This window comes from Rattus norvegicus, chromosome 6, assembly GCF_021556685.1.
Source record: "Rattus norvegicus strain SHRSP/BbbUtx chromosome 6, alternate assembly SHRSP_T2T, whole genome shotgun sequence".
NCBI classification, from domain to species: domain Eukaryota; kingdom Metazoa; phylum Chordata; class Mammalia; order Rodentia; family Muridae; genus Rattus; species Rattus norvegicus.
This window is the reverse complement of record NC_141539.1, coordinates 108,718,699-108,743,770: the sequence shown is the minus strand read 5'-3', so window position 1 is coordinate 108,743,770 and position 25,072 is coordinate 108,718,699. Positions and strand designations below refer to the sequence as shown.

At 42.7% G+C, this 25,072-nt stretch overlaps 1 protein-coding gene across 21 annotated transcripts in view; it reads right to left on the bottom strand.

The window, feature by feature from the left end:
- The window catches only part of Rgs6 (regulator of G-protein signaling 6), a 536,804-nt gene that overhangs the window by 143,469 nt on the left and 368,263 nt on the right, over positions 1–25,072 (bottom strand). For all 21 annotated transcript variants that reach the window (XR_015622117.1, XR_015622119.1, XR_015622118.1 and 18 more), the window contains 1 exon segment: positions 22,497–22,596. Coding sequence is in view for 17 of the 21 variants with exons in the window: in XM_087554419.1 (XP_087410545.1) it covers positions 22,497–22,596 (100 nt within the window). In the remaining 4 variants the exon portion in view is untranslated.

Below are 25,072 nucleotides of genomic sequence, written 5' to 3'. Positions count from 1 at the left end.
CTGCATTCACTTCCCAGAAGCCTTGTTGGCCAGTGCGGGGTTTCTTCTGCGGCCAATCCCTACATCAGTTTCCCTGCAGCCCTGTCTTGCTCAGAGCGGTCCTCTCCAACTTGTTGGGAATCCTTTTCAGTGTCTTTTCTCTGGAGCCCTTGTTTCTTTTCACGACTTCTCATCTTGATAAACTGTCCTGGCCCTTCACTGTGGAGAAACAGATTGTCAGTGTTCCTTTACAATTGATGACTCTGTGTGCAGACAGACACAGTCTTGTGTCCCGGGAGTGTCAGAACACAGGAGTGTCGCTTCCTTCAGACTCAACTCTCTAAATCCACTCTCTGGGCTTTTCCTTTGCTAATGTTTTAACACACAAGAGGCAAATTAGCTCCATGGAATCATCCTACTACATAATGCTTCCTTTAATGTGCCCCAACAGTCTAGATCACTTTAAATTCTGTCACCACCTCTTTGTCATGTCTGTCCTATGGGGACCGCACAGAGAGTCTTGAGAATGTAAAAGCTGCCTGCATGGTCTTTTCAGTCCACCCAGCAATTAACCTATCATAGCTGACCACAGAGGAACAGGTGATAAGGGTGCCTCTGAAGGGTAATTCACTGAAGCTCCACTTTGAAGTCCAAGGTGGAAGGAACATCCTGGGCTGGGTCCCTCCAGAGCATAGCAAGAAACATTGTCAAACATTTTCCTTCAGGCTCCCTCCTGCACTCCCATCCCCTGTGTGGGCCTCTTAGCTAATTCTACTTTTGTTACACATGTGTTTAGAGACTGACCTGTGCCACTGAACTATATATTGGCTGGTATTGGTTTACAGTTTTGCTCCCCTAGGGTCTGTGGTAGGGCTGTTCCTAATGTCTTCTAAACACACTCACAGTCATGAATCACTTGTCATTTCACCACTGTGTGTTCATATTGTTGTGCACACATTGTGAAATGCATGAAACTAAGTGGCTTACACACATAGACTAGAGTGTGTGCGTGCATACATGCGTGTATGTGTTAAATCTTGTTACTCCTAAGATAATAGTAAACGTAAGATTACATCAGAGAGAGAGAGAGAGAGAGAGAGAGAGAGAGAGAGAGAGAGAAACAGAGAGAGAGACAGAGAGAGACAGAGACAGAGGATTAAAGTCTGTGGCAGGGCTGAGCTATCTGAAGTTGTTGTTATACTAATCCATCGAACTTATTTTAATAAGTAGAATGGAGTTTCAGCCCTACTCCTTGTCCACCCATAACTATCTATTTGATTTCCCCTTCCTAGGGCGGCCCCTCCCTTCTGCTTAGTCCCTTACTCTAGACCTAACCTCTGCGGTCCATGTTGAGCTTGTCCATGACTCAACAGCTGATGTCCACATCTAAGCAGATGCATAGTATATTTGCCTTTCTGGGTCTGGGGTACGTCACTCGGGATTTTTTCTAGGTCCATCCACTTTATGACTTCATTTTTTAAAATGGCTGAATAATTCTTGCAGAAATGGAGGCAAGGATGAGGGGTGCAAGGGAAAGAATATGGAGAGGGACAGCTTGAACTAAGAGTCATTTGAGGCTTCATTTGGAAACTTAATACAGTAGAAGCTTCCTAATATAGATACGTACATGAAGTTGATCTAAATGAAATTGCCAAATAACAGGGGAGACAGAGGTCCAACCAAATATCTCTTGTTACTAAATGAACCTTTCAGTACTGGGAATTAGTTACATGTAATTGGGTTGCTGGCTGAATGGGTCCCATGAAAACCCCGGGCAGGCTATTGTCAGTGTATTGGCTGCTCTCCACAAACTGATGGTGAGGTCTTATTGCTCAAGACAACATCTACAGAACTCATTGAACACAGAGGAACTGAACTGGTGCCTACATAGAGCCTTCATCCCTATGGACTCGTGTTCCTGATACTGTAAAGAAATTGAAGACAGTATCAGAAGATGGAAAGATCTCCCATGCTTCTGGATTGGTAGAATGAATGTAGTAAAAATGGCCATCCTGCTAAAAACAGCCTACAGAATTAATGCAATCTCCATCAAAATTCCAAGGCAATTCTTCCCAGAGATTGAAATGATAATTTTCAGGTTTATTTCATATAGGAATAATACAAAGAATAGCTAAAATAATCCTGAATAATAAGAAATTTGCTGGAGGCACCACCGTCCCTAATCTCAAATTGCACTACAGAGCTATAGTAACAAAGACAGCATGCTATAGGCACAAACCAGACAGGCTGACCAATGGACTAGAAGATCCAAGAGTAAGTCCACACATATACAGACACTTGATTTTTGATAATGAAGCTAGAAACACTGGAATAAAAAAAGAGCATTTTTAGCAAATGGTATCTGCCAAACAGAATGGTTGCATGTAGAAGAAAGGAAATGGCTCCATACTTACAACCTTCACAAAACTCAACTCTAAAGCCTCAAAGCCCTCAACATAAGGCCAGACACATGGAATCTAATAGAAGGGAAAGTAGAGAATAGTCTTGAACTCAGCGGCATAGGGAAAGACTTTCCAAACTGAACACCATTAGCATGGACACCAAGAACAACAAATTAACAAATGGGGACCTCGTGGAAATGAACACCTTCTGTATGGCAAAGGACACCATCATCTGGACAAAGCAGCAGGCTGCAGAATGGGAAACGATTCAAGCTATTCACAAAGAGTCAAAGAGAAGTGGCCTTCTCAGTTCATGGCACCAACTGGTCACTGAGAGCACTCGAAAGTCCCACCCAGCCCTACTGTGCAGCCAGCAGCTTCATTACCCATCAGGCTTTGAGAGGAATCATCGAACGTCCTTCGGAATGCAATGTAGCTGAGATACGTAGCATCCTTTTAATCTCGGGAGCTTTACCATGGGTTCAATAATGCGCTGCTTAGAGTCCCCTGGAAACTGGACATCCACCTCCCATACCTTAGATAAAATCATAGCTCACATATAATCTGGTATAAAGTTAAAGGTTGGTGAATTGTTCTGGCCACTTGAACCTTACCCATTAACTATTAATGCTTTTGTTTTCATTTAGGTAATTATCTTGACTGGAAAGACAAATGTAAAATCTTTACTAAATCCATCTTTCCTCATGTCAACTGTTGCAACCATAGCTCTAACTCCCCCTTTGTTCCATTTATGAGAGATATCTTCTATGTTTATCTACAGAAATATCAGCTTCCTTCACCTTGCTCTGAGTCCTGGGAGGCCATTTTGGATGAACCGACTACTGGATTCTTTCTCTTCTGGTTCTGATTCAGTTAAGAAGCAGAGCCAGGAGGTGACAGAGCAAAGTGAGTCAGCTTGCTTCTGTCCGAAACCACGGTGGGTCTGGATCTCTCACTGTGTTTTGTTATGTGTTCCCTCTCTCCAAATTATTCTTAATGGGCTCCAACTTGCTCATCTCTGGTTAGTTCTTCTCCCTGCTACCCACACCTTTTAAAATAGTCTTTTAATTAAGACATCCTCAAATAGCTTCAGGGAACCATCTGTTTCCTCCAAGACCTTCACGGGTGCATCGTCCTTCTCGTCTCTCCAAATCAAACCGTTGGTTGTGGCAGTGACTGACCACGGCTATTTGTCACGACTCCAAACATTCTCTGTGCCACCTTTGGATACCAGTGTTTATGTTCCCCTATCTTCCTTCCTCTATGATACACAGCCCTTTAAATCTCCAACTTGGCAGAAAGCTAGCTCTAGAGTTTTCTAGTGTATTTTGACAATATTCCCCTTTTTTCCCCTTTAAGCATTCTTAGAAATTCCAAACTATTTCCTCCATTCATTGTGATGAGACCTGAACAGTCACCTAGACTAGCTCTTCCCATTCTATGCCCTCTTCCTTGGCCAATTTCTCACAAGTACCGAGCATCCTCACAGATAAAGGCTTTGTGGCATCAATGAGGTTCGTGCCCACTGACCTCTCCCACCCACAGAGATTTTTCCCGTCTGCTCTGAAGCAGGTCAGTAGAACAAGGTACAGCTGGGCACACCGATGAGATGGAATAACAAACCCTCACAGACCTGATGTGACAGAAAGCAAACGATTGTTTTTAAGATGGTCTCACTTACAACCCAGCCCGGTCCTAAATTTAACCTTTCTGTTTTAGTCTTTCAAGTCCCCATATTCCATGTGTTTCTGCTTCAGTCTCTCTAGGATTCCAGGTGTGCACTAACATTCCTAGTTATGCAAAGACATACATGTTTTTACCTCTCCAGAAAATGCATCATGGTTTGCTTTTATACCAGAGGTTTGTGTTGGTAACATTATTTTAAAGAATTAGAGTTTGGGGTGGGGTGTGGCAAGATGGCTCAGAGGGAAGACGTGACTGTTGTGCAAGCCTGTTGAGTCGAGTTCAATCCCTGGATCCCATGTAACAAGGTGGAAGGCTTAACTCCTCTGACCTCTCCTTGCACACCAGGGCATGCAGTCCCACACATACACAACATGCATGCATGTGCACACACATGTGTGCATGCATGCACATACACACACATACGCACTCTCACACATACACTAATAATAACAATAAATACGTTTTGAAAAATTAAAGTTGGGAAAAGATAAAATAGACAGATCTTTATATCCTCCATTCTCCTAGCTTAACGGTACTTAGTAAAAAGATAATGATGGCATCAAAACAGGGAACCCAGCCAAAACGTTCATCATTAACCACAAAAGAAAGAACCATAACATAATGTCATACTCTTCCAGAGCAGCCATCCTGGGAATTCTGCACAGAAGGGAGAGGCTGAGACTGGAGCTGCCTCTCCATTCCCGCCTGTTCCTCGGAAGCAGCCAGGAGGCAAGGTGACAGGAGCCTTCCCTGTGGAAACAGAGAGGAGAGCTCTGCTTCCTCCAGAGAGAAGGATGCCAGGGAGAAATGAAGTAAGGAGCACGGGAAGGTCGGGCTGATTTTCAAAGAAGGAAATGAATTTATAGCATCGAATCATTTCGTAAGAGTGAGCTTGGTTATCTCTAGTCTGCCAGACTTCCCCTTTTATATATGCATGGAGAGAATTCAAACACAGGAATAATATCAAACAATTATGAGGCTTATGGCTAGTGAGCAGAAATGCCCAGACAGCCTCAGCCTCATACCCACCCCCTCTCCGGCACTCTACCAGCCTATAAAGACCATCATGGCGGATAGCTTCATCTCGTCTGCCTACATCTTATGGCTACAGGCCAAGCAGTACAATGAATGCACCCTGTACAAAGTGGATCCTAAAAAAATGGTTGCTTGGATGTATTAAAGGAGAGGTGGGAGATGGAGTGGTAGTGTCTTTTAATTTCACAACAAGGCATTCCTTGATACACTATTAACTAGAAACACTGGCAAAATTAAACTATTGTTACTCCGGGAAGGTAGAAACCACCTCTGTCAAGGCTCCTCTACGGAAGGAAAATGCTCGATTGTAGAGAAATATTTATGTGAGACCAAGGGCTCCTCCTCCAGTGTCTCTGCAGTTAGTTTTATTTCTGCATAGAAATAAAGTGAAGTTGAGCATGTGTTTAAAAATCTTAAAAAGCATTGTAGTGTTACCCTATTATGATAATATTATAAATACTGGAAATACACCTTTCCCTTCACATACAGTGTGTGTGTGTGTGTGTGTGTGTGTGTGTGTGTGTACATGTGTATACATTGACTTATAAATGATGAATTGGGGCAGAGCGATCTCTCTTTTTTCTCCTCCTCACCTCCACTTTTCCCTCCCTCTTCCTTCTCTCCTAATGAAATCTTTAAAATGAGCATTTAAAAACAAACAAAAAAATGAGAACCTTTATAAAAAGACTACATTTTTAATGGAAGACTTAAGCGAAGAGCTAGTAAAATTGATCCTGGCATATTATTTTATTGCCACAAGTCAAAAATATCCAATAATTTGATTCTAATTTTTTAAATAAATAACTTATAATAGTTATAGGAGCATACTCTAGGTTAAACACTGCTTTCATTATTTACAAAGTTTATTTTCTTGTAATAGCTCCTATTTTTTAAAATTAATTAAATTTTGATCGTGTGTGTGTGTGTGTGCGTGCGCGCGTGTCTGTGTGTGTGTGTATGTGTGTGTGTATGTGCGTGTTTGTGTGTGTGTGTGTGTGTGTGTGTGTGTGTGTAGGTCAGAGGACAGCTTGTGGAAGTTGGTTCTTTTCTAGTGGCCCCTGGGATCCAACTCAGGTTGCTGGGTTTGGTAGTTGGCACCATTATCTTCTGAGCCACCTCACCAGCCTTATCTTTCCTCTTAGAGAGCTGTCACAGAAGCCCTCAGCTCCAGTTTATTTTAGACTGATCATGTGACCATGTTGCTGCAAAGATGGCTTTTTTTTTTAAGGAGGTGTAATTATTGACTGCTAAGGCTCTTCCACAATGGTACATTTCCTACTTCATGTGTTTCTCGTTCCTTTCTGTCACCATGAGCATGGTGACCCAAGAGAAGACTTGGAGGCTCCTTCCCAGTAAGCACCACTGGCCGGCACACGCAATTTCTCTGCAACTTAGACTGTCTCTGCAAACAAGAGAATCAGAGTAGACCCTTGATCTAGACCCAGAGACCACAGTAGAATCCCTGAAATGCTTTAGCACTTAGCGATGCTGAGCTGTACCCCAAAGCCTTTGGGCGCTTGGGACGCCTCAAATGCTGTGAAGTTCTGAGTGTGCTTCAACCTGCAGCCACAGTTAAAGGCCACTGGGCCATTCGATCACTCACAGCCTTGACTCCCAGATTCCATTTTATATCTCAGAATATTTCACCATGGACTCAATTTTGGTTTCTTAATACCCCGAGGAAAATGGGGGACAAAATGTGCTGGACTGTCTGTCGCATGCGGGATGGTGGCTCAGAGCTCTCAGGTAGAAGGGGAAGGAGGAGAGGAGACAGATGCAGTGTTTCTCCACCTTGTAAGGTGGGCAGATGATCTACGAGGCTCGTCACTTGTTATTTGGTTTGCCCAGTCTCTGACCTCAATGGCCTCTCCTGGTGGTGAAGGTCTGCCTTGCTGCCAAGTGCACTCCTAACTTGTCCAACCTTCGCCTATTGGCAGCCCATCTGAAAATTCTAAATGTTTCCTTGAGACAACTGGGGAGAGGGTGGAGAAGGTTTATCTATCCCATAGTATACAGAGACTGCTGGAGAGGAAGGTTTGAGTGCCTGTTCTCCCCACTGCACCCAGCTAAACCGGCTTCACCAGGTGCCTCTCCTGAGTATCTCCAGGTAGGTGGCCGTGGGCTGCATCAGTGATTGAGACCCATCTAGAAGGAACGCTTGTGCTCACACGTGCTCTCTAATCTGCTGCTCACTTACGGGTGGTGGCAGAAGTTAGGACCTGCAACTACTCTACCACCCTGTCCCCAATGTAGCAGGTCTGATCCCCTCCCAGATATGTGCTTATCAGTGTGTTATAAAAGCCAGTGTTCCCTGCAAGACAGCTAAGCAGATGGGAGACATTGGTAACTGAGAGGGGTCCCTGGCACCCATTCTGTACCCTAGCTCAAGGCCTTTGCTCTCTCTACTTCCTGTCCACTCCCCCTTTCTACCTGCCTCTTGGACTTCAAGCTCCGATGCTGCATGATCTGATTAGCCTTGTGCAGACAGCAAGACCTGCACAAGGCTTGCTCACTCCCTGTGGCAAGCACCCCTTGTCAGCTACACGAGCTGAGGCACACTGTAAGGAAGGTGCTTATTCAGGCCAAATAACTATCGTGTAATATAGTTGTGAGAATAAATGCTCTAAAGTGGACCCAAGGGGTCTTTAATCTACAAGAGTAAAAAGGAGCCAGAAAGGGCTCTATGGAAAACTGGTTGTTTTACTGTGCTGGTGGGAAAAAGAATAGCACGGGCCATTGGCTGTGACTCATTTTATGTTATAGGCTCTGGGCAAGAGTTCAGAGAATGGAGAACAAAGTAGTCTCTAAGTCATTTATGGTTTTAATGGAGGAAGTATAACTAAGGTTAAAGGCAATTAGAGATGAAGTTCATTGGCTCAAGAGACTTTGGAATCCAGAAGAACATGAATGTTCTCCTCATCACTCTAGTCTACCAGGCCTCATAGGATTTTGGATTTTAGGAATATTCTCATTCTCTCTCTCTCCCCTCCCCTCCTCCTCCTTCTGCCTCTCCCTCCCTCTTCTTCTCTCTTGCTGTCACCCTCCCCTCCCCTTTTCCCCATCTCCCTGCCTCTCTCCCTCCTCTCTCCTCTTCCCTCTCTTATTGTCCCCTTTCCCTTCCCTCCCCTCCCCCTTTCCTCTTCCTTTCTTCCCCTCTCTTCCCTCTTGTTCTCACTGCTTTTCTGCTTAAACAGATATCATGGCCTTTTGGAAACTCCCACCTGGTCATGGCATCCTCACTTGAAGCCCTCAACGTTTCCCCCCAACTGCTTTCAAGAGCCAAGTCTCCCAGGCTCTAGCTTCACTCCTCCCAGTTTCTTTGGCCTTCTCTCTGCTGCAGCTTTGCTCTTCCTACCACCAGAGTCCTTCCCACAAAGAGGACTTTGCATGCGATGCTACCTCAGTCTGAGTTGCTTGAGCTGCTTTCCTCGATGCTGTGTCAAAAAATGTGTCACACCAGCAACTTATGGGAAGATAGAGCTCCTTTTGGCTCCACTTCAGGAGAATTTTGGTCCATCATGGTGGAGAAGGCATGGTCAAGTTCATAGTGGCAGGAGCATAACAGGAAGACTTGTTCACATGGGGTGGGCCAGGAAGCAGAGAATGTAGACCAGAACCAGAGACAGGGTTCTACTGACCAGGCCATGCCTCCTAAATGGTCCACAGCCTTCAAAGTCAATACTACCAGCTGAAGACTAAGCCCTCAAATCGTGACCCAGCGTAAGACACTTGGGACCCAAACTGTAACATATTTCCTTGGCCTAGATGACTGCTTTCAGCCATCTCTCCTGGCTGGCTCCAACACATGTGTCCTGTCTTGGCTTACTGGTCAGCCCTGTCTTCTCTCTATCACTATATACCTTGCCCTTGAATACCACCAGGCATTCACTAAGTGTGTGATTTCATCCCTAACATTTTCCTTCCACTGGACCCGATACCCTTGACTTGTTCTCCCCATACCTGGCACTTCCTTCAGTAGCACATTTCTTCTTGGCACAGGAAATATTAGCGCAATAAGTGAATAATTAAAGACACTAGACAGAGGACATAGCGAAGAAGAATCAGAGGTTAAAAGAGGGCTGGAGGATGAGGGAGCTGGAGAATTATCATCTGGGCCCCCGGAGGGGCAGGTTCACCAGTCACTGTGAATGAAGCTGTACCCAGTTAGCTCAATGCCTTTTTTCATCCAAATATACTGGAAACTATTAAGTCATGTGTATTGGATGCCCTCTGAGAGCAAGGCCAACTCCCCTTCGCCGTAGCCAATTACTACTAACGACTTCTCAAACATGACAGCTGTTATTCTCAACTACTGAAGCAATCCGACAAAATAGCGTTCAACTTTTCCCCCAAGTCTGAATCGCTTTAAAATAAAAGTAAAATTTGGAAATGTAGCAGTGTCTTCAGAATAAATTAGTGAGAATCTGTGGAAGAGAAAAACAATTAACACTTGTGTGAGATATGGCGAAGTTTCCTCCCAAGGGCAACTTATATAAGCAAACGTTTGGGGCTGATTTCGGTTGACTGATGCACGTGTTTGCCTTTGCTAAGGTATGTCTTAATGCCAGCCTCTGCTTCTGGCTTAGGAGCCCCGCGTCCTAAACCCTGGACATGATCCTGGAGAAGCAAGCTGGAGAAAGGCTCTCAATGATTGATGCTTGCCTATAGCCCCAGAAAGGAACAACCAGTGATCGCAAAAGGTCTGGTTGCTGTATCCTAGCCCCAGGGTGAGAGCCGAAACACTTGACTTGAGCTCCAGAATCACTAGGAGAAAACTTTGAGACCTTGGGAAGCTCATCGAGCCAACTTGTGGCAATCCAGACTCCTTACTGTTAAATGAATCATTGGATGAGATCACAAAGGACCTTGAACCCAAGTCTTCTGCTGTTTGGGAGGCTTCCCCATCCCTGCAGCAACCCTGTTGAGCTGTCCAGCCCAGACAAGCAGAATGACTCCTGGGAAGGCAGTGCAGATGCTGAATTCAGGGAATTATTACTCGTTCTAGCTTCCCTCATTCTTCAGCCCTCCCCAGATTTTCTCCCCTCTGAACATTTTTTCACACAAACATTCTAGATATGAGGAGACCATTGCTTAGGTGTGCGGCAGCATTATGTCACAGTCTTTTCCCAAGACAATTAAGATTTACAATGGAATCTTTACAACACGACATCCTTCCTGCTTCCCAACAGACTTGTCACCAAGGCCATCTGCAGACACCACTGTGGCTCCTGTGAAAAGCTGCTCCCTTAAGAACTACAGTTCTTTTTACCCTTTTGTTTCGTTTGGTAGTCCTTAATGTTAAGGACTGATTTGTTTCTTAAAGACTTTTTCAGTTTCCCACACTATGTCGAGTCCTATACTCCACAAGTAAGTGTTGGACCTAGGCTTTAAGTTCTAGCTTGACTTTTCATTTTAATTTAATTTTAATTCTAGCTTTGACTTTTAATTTTGGGATTTGCAATGGATTTCAAAGAATTTATGAAAATTAACTCAACAGACTCATTAATTAACACAGCTCTAACAGTTTTGCCCACATGAGATAGCCTTTACCTTCGTTAATGTAGAAAAAAGCATTTCAACTTGAATATGAGCCAGCTGAATGGTTTTATTGTGGTTTCCCCCAAAGTCTTGATAAACATTTTGTGTCTGAATGATTGAAGAAACAAATAGCCAAGCATAATTAATATGGCTCTTGAGACGTGAACAATTAAACCACTCGGGATACTTCTATTCATAATAACCAGTTTCCGAATGTTCCCAGACTGTGTGCTGGGACCTAGGATTTGGCTCATGGATCATGGGAGATATAACTTTATCTTTTGATTTAAAGAATTCTCCCACCCGTGCCTCCTATGAGCAGTGAGACTCCAGCTCTCACTCCCTGGAGTGCCCTGTATTTACACCTTGGAGGGGTGACTAGTGACAGCAAAAGACTAAGACTCAGGCCTTCACCTTTGAGTCTCAAAAGAACTTTAATCTCTGAGTGCTCCTGGCAAAGCTGTGACAGAGGAAAGAAGGAAAGAAAGCTGAAGGAGAAGGCACCCCTGAGGGGACCTGCCATGCCACCTATACAACAAAGTCTTGGACATTCAGAACAGACAATTATTGCCTTTCTTCAAAAGAAATACAAGGAGTCAGATAGTCGCGCATCTCTGCTCTCCGGCCCCACAGTCTTATTCCCAGCATGTTGTAGGAACAGAATTAATGAGTTGAGCAGATGGCCAGAGACAATCAGCAGAATTTCTCACAGGAAAGGAAGGTAACTTAAACACTCCATGTTAAAAAATAGTGAGCACACAACACAACATACAAACCACAGGGAATGTAGTCATCCATTTTCCTGGTGCGTGGTTAAATATCACAGCAAAAGGCAGGGGAAGGATTTATTTTGGCTTATTATGGTCTCATGCATACAAAAGCCAGGAATCAGAGAAGGGTGGAGGCTGGAGCCCCACTTGCTTTCTCCTTTACATTCTGAAGACCAAAGCCCATGGAAGGGGCTGCCCACAGTCAGGTGTGTCTTCTAATCTCTATTCACCTAATCTATAATCCCCTCACATGCATGCCCAGAGCCTTGTCTGTGGGGGTTCTTGCTCTTGTCAAAGTGACAACCAACCCTAACCACATGAACCAGTTTAGTCTTCTCAACAACCACATCAGTGCATACTGTTGTTACTAACAGCTTTAATTTAGAGATGAGGAAACCAAGGCATGACAAGGGTATGTGAAGTGGCCAAAACAGCCAGCCAGTAAGTACTCAGATAAAGATAAGACAGCAGTGACTTGACCAGGTGACATGACCAGGTAGGAACAAGGCTGTCTGCAGGGGAACAATCCCATGTCTTGGCTCAAGTGCAGAAGAGCCACCAACTCTTCTTGCTTGAGGTCATGCCACCATGTTCATTCACAGCTCAATTGAGAACAGGTGTTGGCTGTGTTACTAATTAAAGGTCAGCTCATCTAAAGGACTGTCATCCCACTTGTCTCGCCAGAATTGTTTGCCCACATTGGGTTGATCATCAAAGCCAAACCTGAAACAAACAACAGGGAGAGGGGAGGATTCTCCCACAGGCCTTCAGAATCAGCCATGTTGGATGGATACCTTGCCTCCATCTCCTCTCCTGTTTCTTCATCTTTACAAGACAGTACTCAGGTTTTAACTTACTGCTTAAAGCTGGTCCTAAGGTTTGAGACAGGACTGTGTCCAATCCCAAACCAGCAGGAGTGCACCTTACTGAGATGTTGGGAGACCCCACAGAGCTGTGGGATATCTAAGTTTGTGTTCAAGTGGAAGACAGTCTTATTAAATAGAACTCTTAGGCCAAAATAACTTGGGAGGGAGGGATATTTAAACACCATAATTGTTTAGAACCATGTGGTGAGAACGTAATGCTGATAAACTCTTGTGAAGTTCTGTTATTAGCATTTTTAATTCTCTAAAGATTCCCCCTCCCTTTCCCTTTAATGCCTGCGTATATGGTGTAGCCCCCACAGCTCTGACTTGTTTTGCCCTTAGGGGATCCATCCACCCTTGAGAAGGGTAAGGCGGGAGCTTTAGGTGAGAGAACGTGGCACTGACAATGGAGTTCTCTGTCTTTTTCTTCAGTGTTCCTTGGGACTGACTAGTACTCCACATTGCCTGTTTATGACTTAGTAAGTGGAGTACGTTAATGACTAGGGAACAGTCAGATGGATCGTGTTACATGTATGTTTACAGAAGTGTAGCATGTGGTTAAAACACACAGTGCCTAGCCAGGCATGCTAATGGGTGATGGCTACTCTTGATTGTCAACTTGATTATATCTGGAATTAACTGAAACCCAAATGACTGGGTGCACCAGTAAGAGACTTTCTTTTTCTTAATTAAATCATTTGAAGTGGAGAAGACACACTTCTAATTTGGATCTTTAAGATGAAAAGATCTACCTTTAATCTGGGTCACACCTTCTGCCGACAGCCTAAATAAGGAACATGGAAGAAGGAAGCTTCTCTCTCTCTCTGCTGGCTTGCCCTTACTCTCATGGGCAGGTCCACTGCTTCACTGGCATTAGAGCTTGCTTTTTTTGGATTTTGGGATATACTGAAAGCCAGCAGAAATATCCAGCTTCAAGGACTGAACAACCACTAGATTCCAGAACCTTCCATTGCTAGACAGCCATTGTTGGACTAGCTGGACCACAGCCTATGAGCCATTCTAATAAATCCCCCATACATATGAATATATAATGAAGATATGTATTCATGCATACATTTGACCACATCTGTGTAGTTTGCCACACCTGTGTATATATGGCGGCCATACCTGTGTACATGTAGCCATGTACATACAACTTTGACAAGTCTGTAGTTTCTCAGCCATAGAATCCAGAAAGCCAATTTCATTGTGAAATAAATCATCAATGTATACAAAAAGCTTAAGTACAAGTATATTTTAAAATTGTAATAAAATGACCACTGTGTTCGGATCTTCTAGAAAACTAAAGTCCGAATACTTCTGAGATCTGGGTGCATCTGCCCCTTTGTTTACTTTTCTGCTTTCCCTCCAGGAGCCAGCCCACCCATCCAAGTTTTCATTTCTACTTCTCAGCCAAATGAGTGAGAGTGCTTAAGTGCTTAATTTTGTCTCCTCTTGAATGTCATGCACATGGGGTCATGGTATGCGTCTTTCTTACTTATCACTTCCTACATTGTTTCTGAGTTGTGTCCTGTTAAGGAATCTAGCTATTGGCCTTCATGGCTGTGCAAGTCCTACTCTTTGACTGTGTGTTTCCCTTTTCTGTCCACAGCCAACAGCTAAACCCAGATTACCCCAGATGTTGCTGACACAAAGAGTGGGGTTGAGTGTCTCTGAACACTTGCTCAAAGGCTTTCCTAGGCCATAACATGTCCCTAGTAGTGAAAACAAGAACTCATGAATATTTATGAGTTCAACATGAACAGCCACTGTCAACCACACGGTGTCTAATGAGAGTTGCCAATTCACACTCTCTTCAGCCCCAGATTAGCATTTCTCCCATACATCGTGTGTACTTGGCACAGTCCAAGACCTTGAGCTTTCCAACTTGGCAAGTTGCAATGGTGTCTTTCCATAGGTTCACTTTGCATTTCTGAGACGATCGATGCCATTGGGCAAGTGGGACATGTTAATGGCCAATTACATTTCTTCTTCTATAAAATATTTGCCTGTGATTTTGTTCATTTTCCTATGGTGCTGTTAGTATCTCAATTTGTAAGAGTCTTTCATATATCCCTGACCCTAATGTTTTCTTACATCAGGTTATGAATGTCTTTTCCAAGTCTGGGACCACTTTTTGGTTTTCTAAAAATGGTATCTTATGATAAGTTTACCATTTAATAATCTCTATTAGCTATTAATATAACCAAAACAACCCCCAATAATTGAGTCACAGTCCATGGATTGTCAGCTTTTGCACAAATATTGGGGGAATTATCCCTAATCTATATATCTGTTTGCTAGATTGTTCATTCCAAGTTGTGCTCCCCAAATAATTGCTGTTTGAATCTTGCCCTGGTTACTTCTGCTCCGTCAGTCTGTCCTGGGGTGCATTCCCTCGGGCATTTGTCCTAGTCCATCACTCTAATGGAGACATCTTTTTCTCTCTGTCTTCTTTCTCCTTCACTCTCTCTTTTTTCCCATGGTCCCTACCTGCAACCCCAAGTCCATTTCTATTCTCCCTAGTAATTGACTGTAGCTACCTTTATTTAACCAATAGTTTTATTTTGGGGAGGAACGTTTACATAGCATCAGTCAGTTGGTGTATGTGAGGCTCTGCTTGTCTGGGGCAACCAGATCTTGAGGGGCCAGTATTTAGCATTTGAACACATAGCACCAGAACAAGCCCCAACAGAAGTTCTTAATTTTTATCAATGTTAGAAAAGTATTAGAATCTGGATTTTAATATTTGACTTGATTTGATTAATTTTAAAAGACATATATAGATGGACCTTGGCTATTATCCTGGATAGTGCCAGCCTAGAACGTGCTAACCTGTCAACTCCTCTCAATTTGCATGCCTTTACCTCCCTGAAATATAGCCTTTAGAAAGAAAGGCTGCTTCTGCTTCTTGTATAATAATTTGTTATTGCTGCTGCTGTTGTTAAAAGACAGTTTTGTTACATATAGCATTCTTAGTCTTGCTTTCACTAAGCAATTTGAAGATTTTCTTCCTCTGCAATGTGGCGTAGCTTAAATGTTTACACAGAAATCATCTGTGTAATTTTTAAACATTTAGGCAATCTGCTTTCCTCTCTAGTCATTTTGGAGATCTTCTTGCGGTTATTCCATGTACTATAAGTTGATGCCACTAGCTACTTATGAATTACTCTCTATTTCACCTTCTTTGGATTTGTCAGTTAACATGAGAAAGAAAAGACAGTCTGAGAAGAATGGGCCTTCTAAATTCTCGAACATTTCTGTCTAAAAAATTGATTTTGGGACACAATGTATCACTTTTTGCCTCCAAGACTTTCACCTGTTTGTGTTACTTGTTTCTGTCTGTGCAGGTCACATTCTGAGCATTTTCATCTGTGCTGTCTTCCAGTTTGTCAATTCTCTTTTTAGCTATGTCAAAATGTAACATTTAGCTATGTAGGTTGAATGTTTCTGTTCATTTTCCAATTTCAACTACTATACTTCTCATTTCTAGATATTTTATTTGGCTTCTTATCAAAATTTCTAGTCCATTTGGAGAATAGTTTATCTTTGTCAATAGTCATACCAACCTGAATGTGCCTTAGATTCTAGTCTGATCTTGGAAGCTAAGCAAGGTCAGGCCTGGTTAGTTCTTGGATGGGAGACGATGTTATCTTCTATCATTCAAAAGACTTCTTAAAACATCTTATATCTTTCTAAAACTTAGATTAGATATATAAAGTCATAGATATCAGTTTTGATCTCCAAGGATAGTGAATTCCTGTGACATGATCTAATCATTCTTTTATAATCTAAATATAATTCCAATTGATTATACAATCTTAAATTCCAACATAATTCTTGACTTTCAGTAATAATTGCTTTGTTATGATTCCAACCTTATTTATCCTTATGGAAACCTTTGAAATCGTTACTTAAAATGTTTTCTTCTAGGGGCCAAAGAGATGGATCATTGGGTAAAGTATTAGCCATGACATTTTGACAACCCAGGATAAATCCTTTGAGCCCTTGCAGTGACACACATCTGCAGTCTCTGCTCTCCTACTACAAGGTGGGAGGCGCAGACAGGAGAATTGCCTGGAAGGTTACATGAGGCTAGGCAGCCTGGAGCGTGCCACATAGGTAGCAGCAGAAAATGGAAACAACTCTGTGTCAGCAACATGGAAAGAGAGGATCAACTCCTGAAGGTTGTCCTCTGAACTCCACACATACATACCATTCACACACATACACACAGACACACACACAGACACACACACAGACACACACACAGACACACACACACAGACACACACAGACACAGACACACACACACAGACACACACACAGACACACACACACGCACACACACACAGATACACACACAGACATACACACTTTTTAAAAATGTCGACCCCTGCCAGGTTGATAGATGGTCTGTGAGAAAAGCTATTCCTTGTGCCAGTTCACCTACTGGATTTTTGCTTCCCTGTTCATGACCTCTAGAGATGTCCCCTACATGGTAACCACTTTAGTGAGCTGCACCAAGCAGTGTTGCTATGACATCTAGATGACCCTGTTACTAAACATAGAAGAAATTCAAGCCTCCTGTTGTAACTAGAGACTGTGTATCTAGTTTCAACAGTGTAAACTCAGACCCTATCACGAAGCGATTTTTCTTTTTCCTAATTATTTTCCTCGAAAAATTGTTTTTATAAAAAGCCAAATCTTTGTTTCTACTGTTGAATGACACCATGGTCCAAATAGTTAGCTTTTTATCTAATTGTAATTAGTCCAGTTTAAAATCCAAGTTCTATTTACACTTTAACTATTTTCTCTCCTACCAGCCCCATTTCAAGGACTTCTTGGGGAAACAGGTCCACTCACAGCCCTTCATCTCTCCACTCTGTCTGATCCCAAGGGTCACAGGGATCCTGGCACATCATGTCACTCTGTGGACCATATTTACTCATTGGTAAATAGACTCTGTAGGTCTCTGGTTTAGGAAGCAAATCCACAAACTCCCAGATATATCTGATGGTTATTATTATTGTTGTTGTTATTGTTATTATTATTATCATTATTATTACTCAGAGGGAAGGGAGGGTTATGGGTTCAACAGCTCAATAAAAATTCAGGCAGGAAAGGGGGTCAAAATCCCCTTCCTGTATCCATGATCATCCTCAGTGTTTCTACGGGATCTGTTCTCTCATTGTTTAGTGGATATTTGGATCCTGGAAGGATTGTTTAGAAAACCAGACACAGTTTAAATGCATATTGTTTGTTTGTTTGGTTCTTTTGCTCCAACTGAAAGTCCTGCTGGGGAAACTTGCTCCATAGCCACAGCGGCAGGAGTGGGGTGGAGCTTCAGTCACGAGGGGGAAGGATTGACACCTTCCCCTGGTATGGGTTGTTTGAGGTGTGCTTTTGGCTCCTTTTACTCTCTCTCTCTCTGACTTATCTACTTACGTCTCTATCTTCCCTCATGACCTGAAGCAAGAGAAGGCCCTCACCAGAAGCTGCCCCGGCACCTAGACTCCAGCCTCCATTTATGAGCCAGGATAACCTTTTATTTTTTCCTTTATAACCCATCTAATCTCAGCTATCCAGTTCAGTAACAGAAAACGAACTCTGAAGAGTGCGTTATTCCCACTCAGCCTCAGGGTTCATCTCAGTAGTACTTTTACACATGCTAGTATCAAGCATGCAGTATTAATAGTCGACAGACGTTACCTAAGCTCAACGCGTGTTTCTCTTTATTATTAATTCACAGTTAAAACAGCTCTCCCAGGACATACATCCGAGGAAAATGTAGGGCAGAATACTGTAGAAGAGATTGAGGGGAAGGTGTTCTTGCATCTAGAAAATGATGTCTAGGAACAAAGAGAGTAGTTAAGGATTGCACCCTAGGTTTTATATAAAATAATTTTGTTACCTTTCCCTGTGCAACTCTTTATAGTTAGAGAGAAGGCTGCAGGCTTAAGGAAGGTGGCAGCCATCATTGCTCCTTCATCTACCACAGGGACCCGGTGCGGTGGCCATTTTGGTCTTTTCTTTAATAGGTTCATTATCACAGAGTCAACGACAACATATCTGGATTTCATTTCATTTCAAATTTTATCTGACTGTAGAACTTTCCTTGTGTGTAGAGATGGATTAAAAACAAGCTTTAGAACACAATTAGCGGGATGGGTGGTGCGTTTTTACTTTTAATAAATGAGCTGCCCTTCATTCAACTTAGCATTTCTTCTCACAGGAGAGAAAAAAAAATCAAGCAAGAGAAAATGTGGAGAGATGAATTAATGTGACATTTAGAGCAAGATTTTGATGACACGAAGGGCAAGAACATCAGAGCTCTGCTTTTTTTCCCTTCCACAATTACAACTTGACATATTTCAGGATGTTGTTACTAAAATGAAGCTCTTTAAGCAGAAAATAAAAAAGTGCAAATGTGAAAGAGAAGGCGCGATAGCCAAGTCACATCGGTCGGGGCAGTCAGAGTGGGATTCAGACTGGCTTATGCATGGTCCATCGTCCCTAGACTTGGCAGGAAGGGGCCCCGTCCTTTCTTCAGTCTAGGCTGGCCATGGAGTCATGGACGGCAAGAGTGAGAAGGACCTGGGACAACACTTAATTCAGATAAGGGAACGGAGGCCCAAAGAGGCTGGTGGTCAGATCAAGGTCTCACGGAGGCAGTTTGCAGCCCTGGCCACTCTCTCCCAAACCACTTGCTAATAAGTGCAAGAGAAAAGCTGTAAAATATTCACATTGTCATCAAGCTTGGAGAAGTAAACTTGTGGGCTAAGAAAGAGATAGAAATGCACGTGGGAAAATCAGGCTGAGATGTTTTTTAAAAACGTATGTGCATACCTAGAATATTTTCTGAAAATTATTTGTACAGTCAAAAATTCGAAAGGAGAGCAAGCTGAGTATAATTTTTTATTAAATCCACATTTCTTTTTCTTTGACTGGGAGAGGGAGTTAGAATGGAGATGAATGACTTGAAGCAATGGGGAGGCAAGGAACTTTCAATTCATTATAAGGAAGAAGGTTTCAAAGGTCAACGTTGTCTGAGGATGGGATGAGAGATGAGAACATTCATCATTGGAGGTTATTAAAACAGAAGTTGGGAGAACTTGGCAGGGTTTATTTGGCTTCCAAATGCAAGCAGGCTGTAGGCACAACCTGGGAAGCTGCTGAAAATAGAGATTTCTGGGTCCAAGCCCAAGAGGGTGCCCTGGGACTGTATCTTTAAGAAGAAGTCACGCAAGTGATTCTCTTGTTCAGAGAAATGCATCAAGCATTTAAGGGAGTGTTGCAACTCAAGAGACTACAATTTTGTGCACAAAAGGTTGGAATGGCTAAGAAATCCACATTCTAGATTGGGTTCTGTCTCTGCGAATATTTTTTTAACACATTGTATTATGTCACTGGGACTCAGATTTTCTGCCTGTAAAACCAAGTGAGATTAGATGTCTCTTAGGTCTCCTATATGCTAGGAGTTGGGTTTCTGAGGTTAGCCTGGAGGAGATTAATCCCCGAAGTTTCTGGAAAGTTCTTTAGGACATTCAGGTGTTGGGGAATTATCTTGGAATGGCTGTCAGTGACAGCTGGGCAAGGCTGTGTGAAATGGCTGCTTTCATGGAGTTGGCAGGCTTCATGCCCAGGATCTGTCTGTCTCTGCTGGACAGGTGGGGAGTAGAGAGGGTTGGAAACTGGGAACTTGGGGAATTCGCTTCTTGCTTCAATTATCGTCTTTGTGACCTAGTTACTATTCGGGAAAGGAGGTCTGAGGAGGTTTGTCTGCTGTCCAGAGAGGAGGGTGTTCAAATGACAGTGAAGTGACCTTCTGTGGACATGTTTGCTTAGAATCTATACCTCTGGATGGGAGCTCTAAGGCACGGTGTTGTGCTTCTTGCAAATGAGATTTGCCAGGCCAGTGAACCTCGGTGATGATCTGATAATGGCTTCTACTTTGTCCTCAACTTTGTTCTTCCAGATTTCTATCCCTTTCCCCACACGAACATTTATTTGCTAAGTCTCACCCTTGCAGTTCCTCATTTCTCACCTTTTAAGAATGCAATTGTGTTAGAATGGTTTGCCTTTTATCTAATATATCTAAGTATACCCATCTCTTATTTCAGTACATTTCCTTTGGGGCCTTCCCAAGCCCAGCCTCTCTAGACACAAACGGAATACCAAGCATTTCTTTGTCAACTTTACCCAAGGAATATCTAGGATTTTACTTAGGAGTTCCTAATAGGAGGAGTGAAAATAATTTCCTTGATATATATGTTAATAGGGGAAACTTCAAACTCAAAATCACAGAAGGTGTGGGCAAGCAGGTCATCTCTTAACTAGGTAGGGAGTGCCTTCTAGATAAACACATGGAAGCTGTAGTATCCTTTCAAGTCCATGGACATCATGACTCTTCCATTTATACTTTTACTATAAAATGTCTCCAGATATTCAATCCCTTATTTCAAACTGTGTCCTGGACAAAACCATCGGACGCCCTTCCAAACCTCAACTCTAGCCTGGCGAACACTATTCTTGGATCTATTTTCTCAAACTCACAACTTCCACAAGTCTATACATTGGGCCAAGGAATCTCCTTTACCCAATGTAACTTAGAACAATACATGATATCTTTATTTTTCTTAGACGCATCTATTTTCAGGTATAATGGCACACATTTGTAAATCTAGTACTTGGGAGGTTGAGGCAAGAGTTCAAGACAAAGCTGGAGTACACAGCAAGTTCAAGATCAGCTTGCTCTAAAAGGGGAAACCCTCTCACCAAGACATGTTTTCATATCCTGTGAGTAAATATCCAGGAGGCATAGGCAATATCTACATCTCTAAGAAACTGCCAAACTCCTTTCAGGGTAGCTGCAACATTTCACGCTCCCACCGATAAGAAAAAAGTTCCAACTCCCCCATGTCACATCGCACCACCAGAATATTTTAAGTTATCATTTTAGCTATCATGGCACATGACAGATGCCAAGTTCTGATGGATCCTGAATTTTGGAAAGCAAATAGCTAAATTTTTGAAATGAGAGAATCACCAAAATGCTTGCCTAAATCCATTTACTTATTTGTTTGGATAGCAAGGGATACACACTCTATAAGAAAGCTATGAAGACAGCCCCAATTAAATGTTGTCCTTTATAAGAAAAAAAGAGAAAGCTATGAAGAAAAAACAATGACTTATTTAACCAAAATAGAGAGCAAACAGGGAGGGGAATTTGATTTAGTAGCACTTAATAAGAGGATCTAAGATGCTCACGTTATTTATAAGACAAAATGCTATGTGACTTCTCTATGGTTTTTGTTTTTGCACCTATAGGCATGTCTGATATATTTTACAATCAAACACTTTAAAAGGGGGCTGGAAAGACAGCTCAGCAGTTGAGAGTTCTATGCTGCTTTTGCTGAGGACCTGAGTTCAGTTCCCACACCTACGCAGGGAGACTCACAACCACCAGTAACCCCAGCCGCAGAACACTTCGTGACTTCTGGCTTTTAGGGACACCCCTACTTATGTGTGCATGCATTTTGCACACACAGGTAAAAAAGAATCTTAATTTTTAAAGAAATAAGCTTGCCTATGCTGAAACCACACACACACAAAAGCAACAGACCACAGAGCAATATTTTAAAACTCCTTTTTGAAGGGAGTTGGTGCAAAGTAGATTAAAAACCTGGTAAAAACATTTTTTATAGAATTTGAACATTTCTTAAGACACAAAACTTTCCTTTAAATGTGCTTAAATGGAGCTAGGCATGGTGGCACACACCTGTTATCCCAGCACCAGGAGACAGAGGCAGGAAGACCACAAGTTCAAGGTCAGCCTGAGTTACACAGTAAAATCATGTCCCAAATGCAACGTGGCGAACAAACAAGTCCCAACAAAATGAAGCCTGCTTAATGTTTATGAGCACGTCTGCATTTGTTTATAGCCACAGGACACACTACTAACCTGTCAGTTCATCTACTCCCAGAGGCATTAGCTACACAAGCTTGAAAGGCTCATAACACTAAAGTGGTTCTTAATGATGCGCAAAGTGTAGGCTTTTTACTAAAAACCTAGACTAGGAGGGGCTTTGAGTCAAGATCCTCATCGAGGATTTCATGCTACTTTTCAGATCCCTAGACATTCCCACATCACTATCCAAATCACATAACTCTTTAATAGTCACTCTGGTTGTCTCTGCCATCTTCTAAGGATATGTTACCTGTGACGACACTGGGGATTTTGGAGAGAAAGCTCTTAACTGTTCTGATGGGCACACCCCCTGTCTTGTCATCTTGCATCTTCGTAATGATGTCCTCGATCTGAAAGAGGTTGAAGAAAAGAGGTGTTAGTTTTTTCTTTCACAGTTCTAATAAAGGAAGCCTTTATCAAATAGGCCCAGTGTGTATAACGCAAGTAATAATAACAGGCATTAGGAAGACCCGAGTCAGTCAGGAAACAGTGTCAGTGTCTGCTGGGTATAGGGAGGTCAGAGCATGTTCTGTAGGAACAAATGCCTAGGGAACCAAGAAAGGAATGGAGAAGTGATTGGGGTCCTTGATAGGCTCCAACATGAACATCAATATGTGTGTGATGAGATTTCTCCTCTTTCTCAAAGTAAATTTATATCATAAAAAAACGCTACCGGGGCTGGGGATTTAGCTCAGTGGTAGAGCGCTTACCTAGGAAGCACAAGGCCCTGGGTTCGGTCCCCAGCTCCGAAAAAAAAAAAAAAACGCTACCATATTTGACTCCTAGGAAATCTCAGTTTCCTAAGTTTCATCCTAAAATGTTAACACAAACCAGTCATTGGGAAGCTCAGGCAGGAATGCCTTTGGGAGAAAGAGCACAGTGGGCAGCAAGAGTCCTATTGGTAGAAACAGAGCAGGGGAGTGATCGGCAAAGGAGATCACATGTCTGTAGGCATGAATTCATAAGTCAAAGTAATTTCCTGGGCAGAACTGTCCAGAATAGGATACAGGAATGTTTGTAAAAAGGATATGGATCTTTTTGTTTGGGGAGGTGGGACAGCTAGTTGAGGCTAGCATGTCCGATTGACAGAGTTTGATTCCATAACCAATAGAAATATCATGGGATGAATTCTCTGAGTAAGTCCCTATTGGGATCACATAATTTTAAAGACAGAAACTTAAGCTATAACTTACTTTCCTCTAGTTCCACATGCTATGACTGCATTTCAAGGGTAACTGATTTTCTCAAAGACACAATGGGACTAGTACTTGCTTTGGAAACAACCAAATGTGTTATTAGATACAAAGTTAGGACATGCTATAATAATATTGGCACCATTAAGACGATAAAAATGCCTACCAGGTATCCAGAATGCATTATCCTCAACACACATAGAATGCACTTGCTCACAAGTCTTTGATTAGAACTAGACCCTAAGCCAGGGCCCAGGGCACCATATCTTCTGGTTGCCAGAAGTGGAGAGCTGAACATCTGTAATCAATACCAATGGCTAAGGCAGGGGCTAAGAATTATTACAGCCATCAACAGGTCCTACAGATTCCCAGTGACACAGCCAAGTTAAAATTTAGTTGTAGACTCCAGGGCTTGGGTTTTTAACACTGAGCTATTCTGCCTTACAACAGGATTCACAGAAAACCAGTGAAGTGTGAAAGCCACCCTCCCCTGAAGATTGTTTGTTTTTTTCCTGTAAAAGTACTGAGAAAGTCAGGCTGAGGATGTGGCTCTAAGGCAGAATACTTGTCTAGAATGCATCCCATTCAAAGCATACTAAATAAATACATGAATAAATGAACGAACGAATGAATGAATGAGAAAGAATCCTAAGGCACTGGCCCTTCAGATGACAGTGAGTATCTTGCAGAAAGGAGAGTCTTTCTCTGCAACCTGATACTCTGTGTTCTATTTAATTACAGTCTAAGAAGGAATCTAATTCCTATTTCCGTTATCCACCTGAGCTACCACTCAACTCTATGATGCTAAACTCAACCAAATAACCACCCCTGAGTATCAACGGCCATGGAGAGTTATTGCTAGGAAAATGGTCACACTTTAAAAGTAATCTATGCATTTGATCTAGTGTGCTGTTTGAAACCAGAAGCACCGGTTACTTTGATGGTTGCTATGAGAAAATCAGAAATGCCTTTGAGGATTGGCGGGAAGCCAATAATTCAATTCAGCCAGACTTCTGAGTAGGTATCAGATAGTAATAATATTCAGTCTCTGCCACTGTGGGCCAAATGGGAAGAACTGACTGCACAGAGGAGTTCCCCACGGCTCCTTTCTCCTCCACCCAGTTGCTTCACCATGTGACGGAATCTCAGAAGGATGTGTTTGCTAAAGATATACCAATCCCATTATGTTGGCATACCAAGAAGTGTATGCTCATTAGCAGTAATAGCCAGACCAAATGACCAGTCTTGCTGGGTGTGATTGCACATGCCTGTAATCCCAGCACTAGAGAAATAGAGAGGAGAGAATCATGAGTTCAAGGCCAGCCAGGCTACAGAGAAAGACTGGAAAAAATAAGGCAATAACAGAAGGACTACCAGCCAGTTCCTCACTGGACTGGAAAGGGGATTCCCAGGCTGAGCTGTTCACAGCATCATAAGTATGGAGAAGGAATTGCTGGTCCTAATGGCCGACTCTGCTGCAGTACTCATGCACTGTAGTCCCTGCTCTGGCCTCATGGTGGACATAAAATCTACCCATGGGCCTTTTGTCACATGACTTGCCTGGCTGCTGTTCCTGAATGCAGTGCGGCACATGCCCATCAGGTACCTGTGCATGCTACCTCTTGACCTTAGA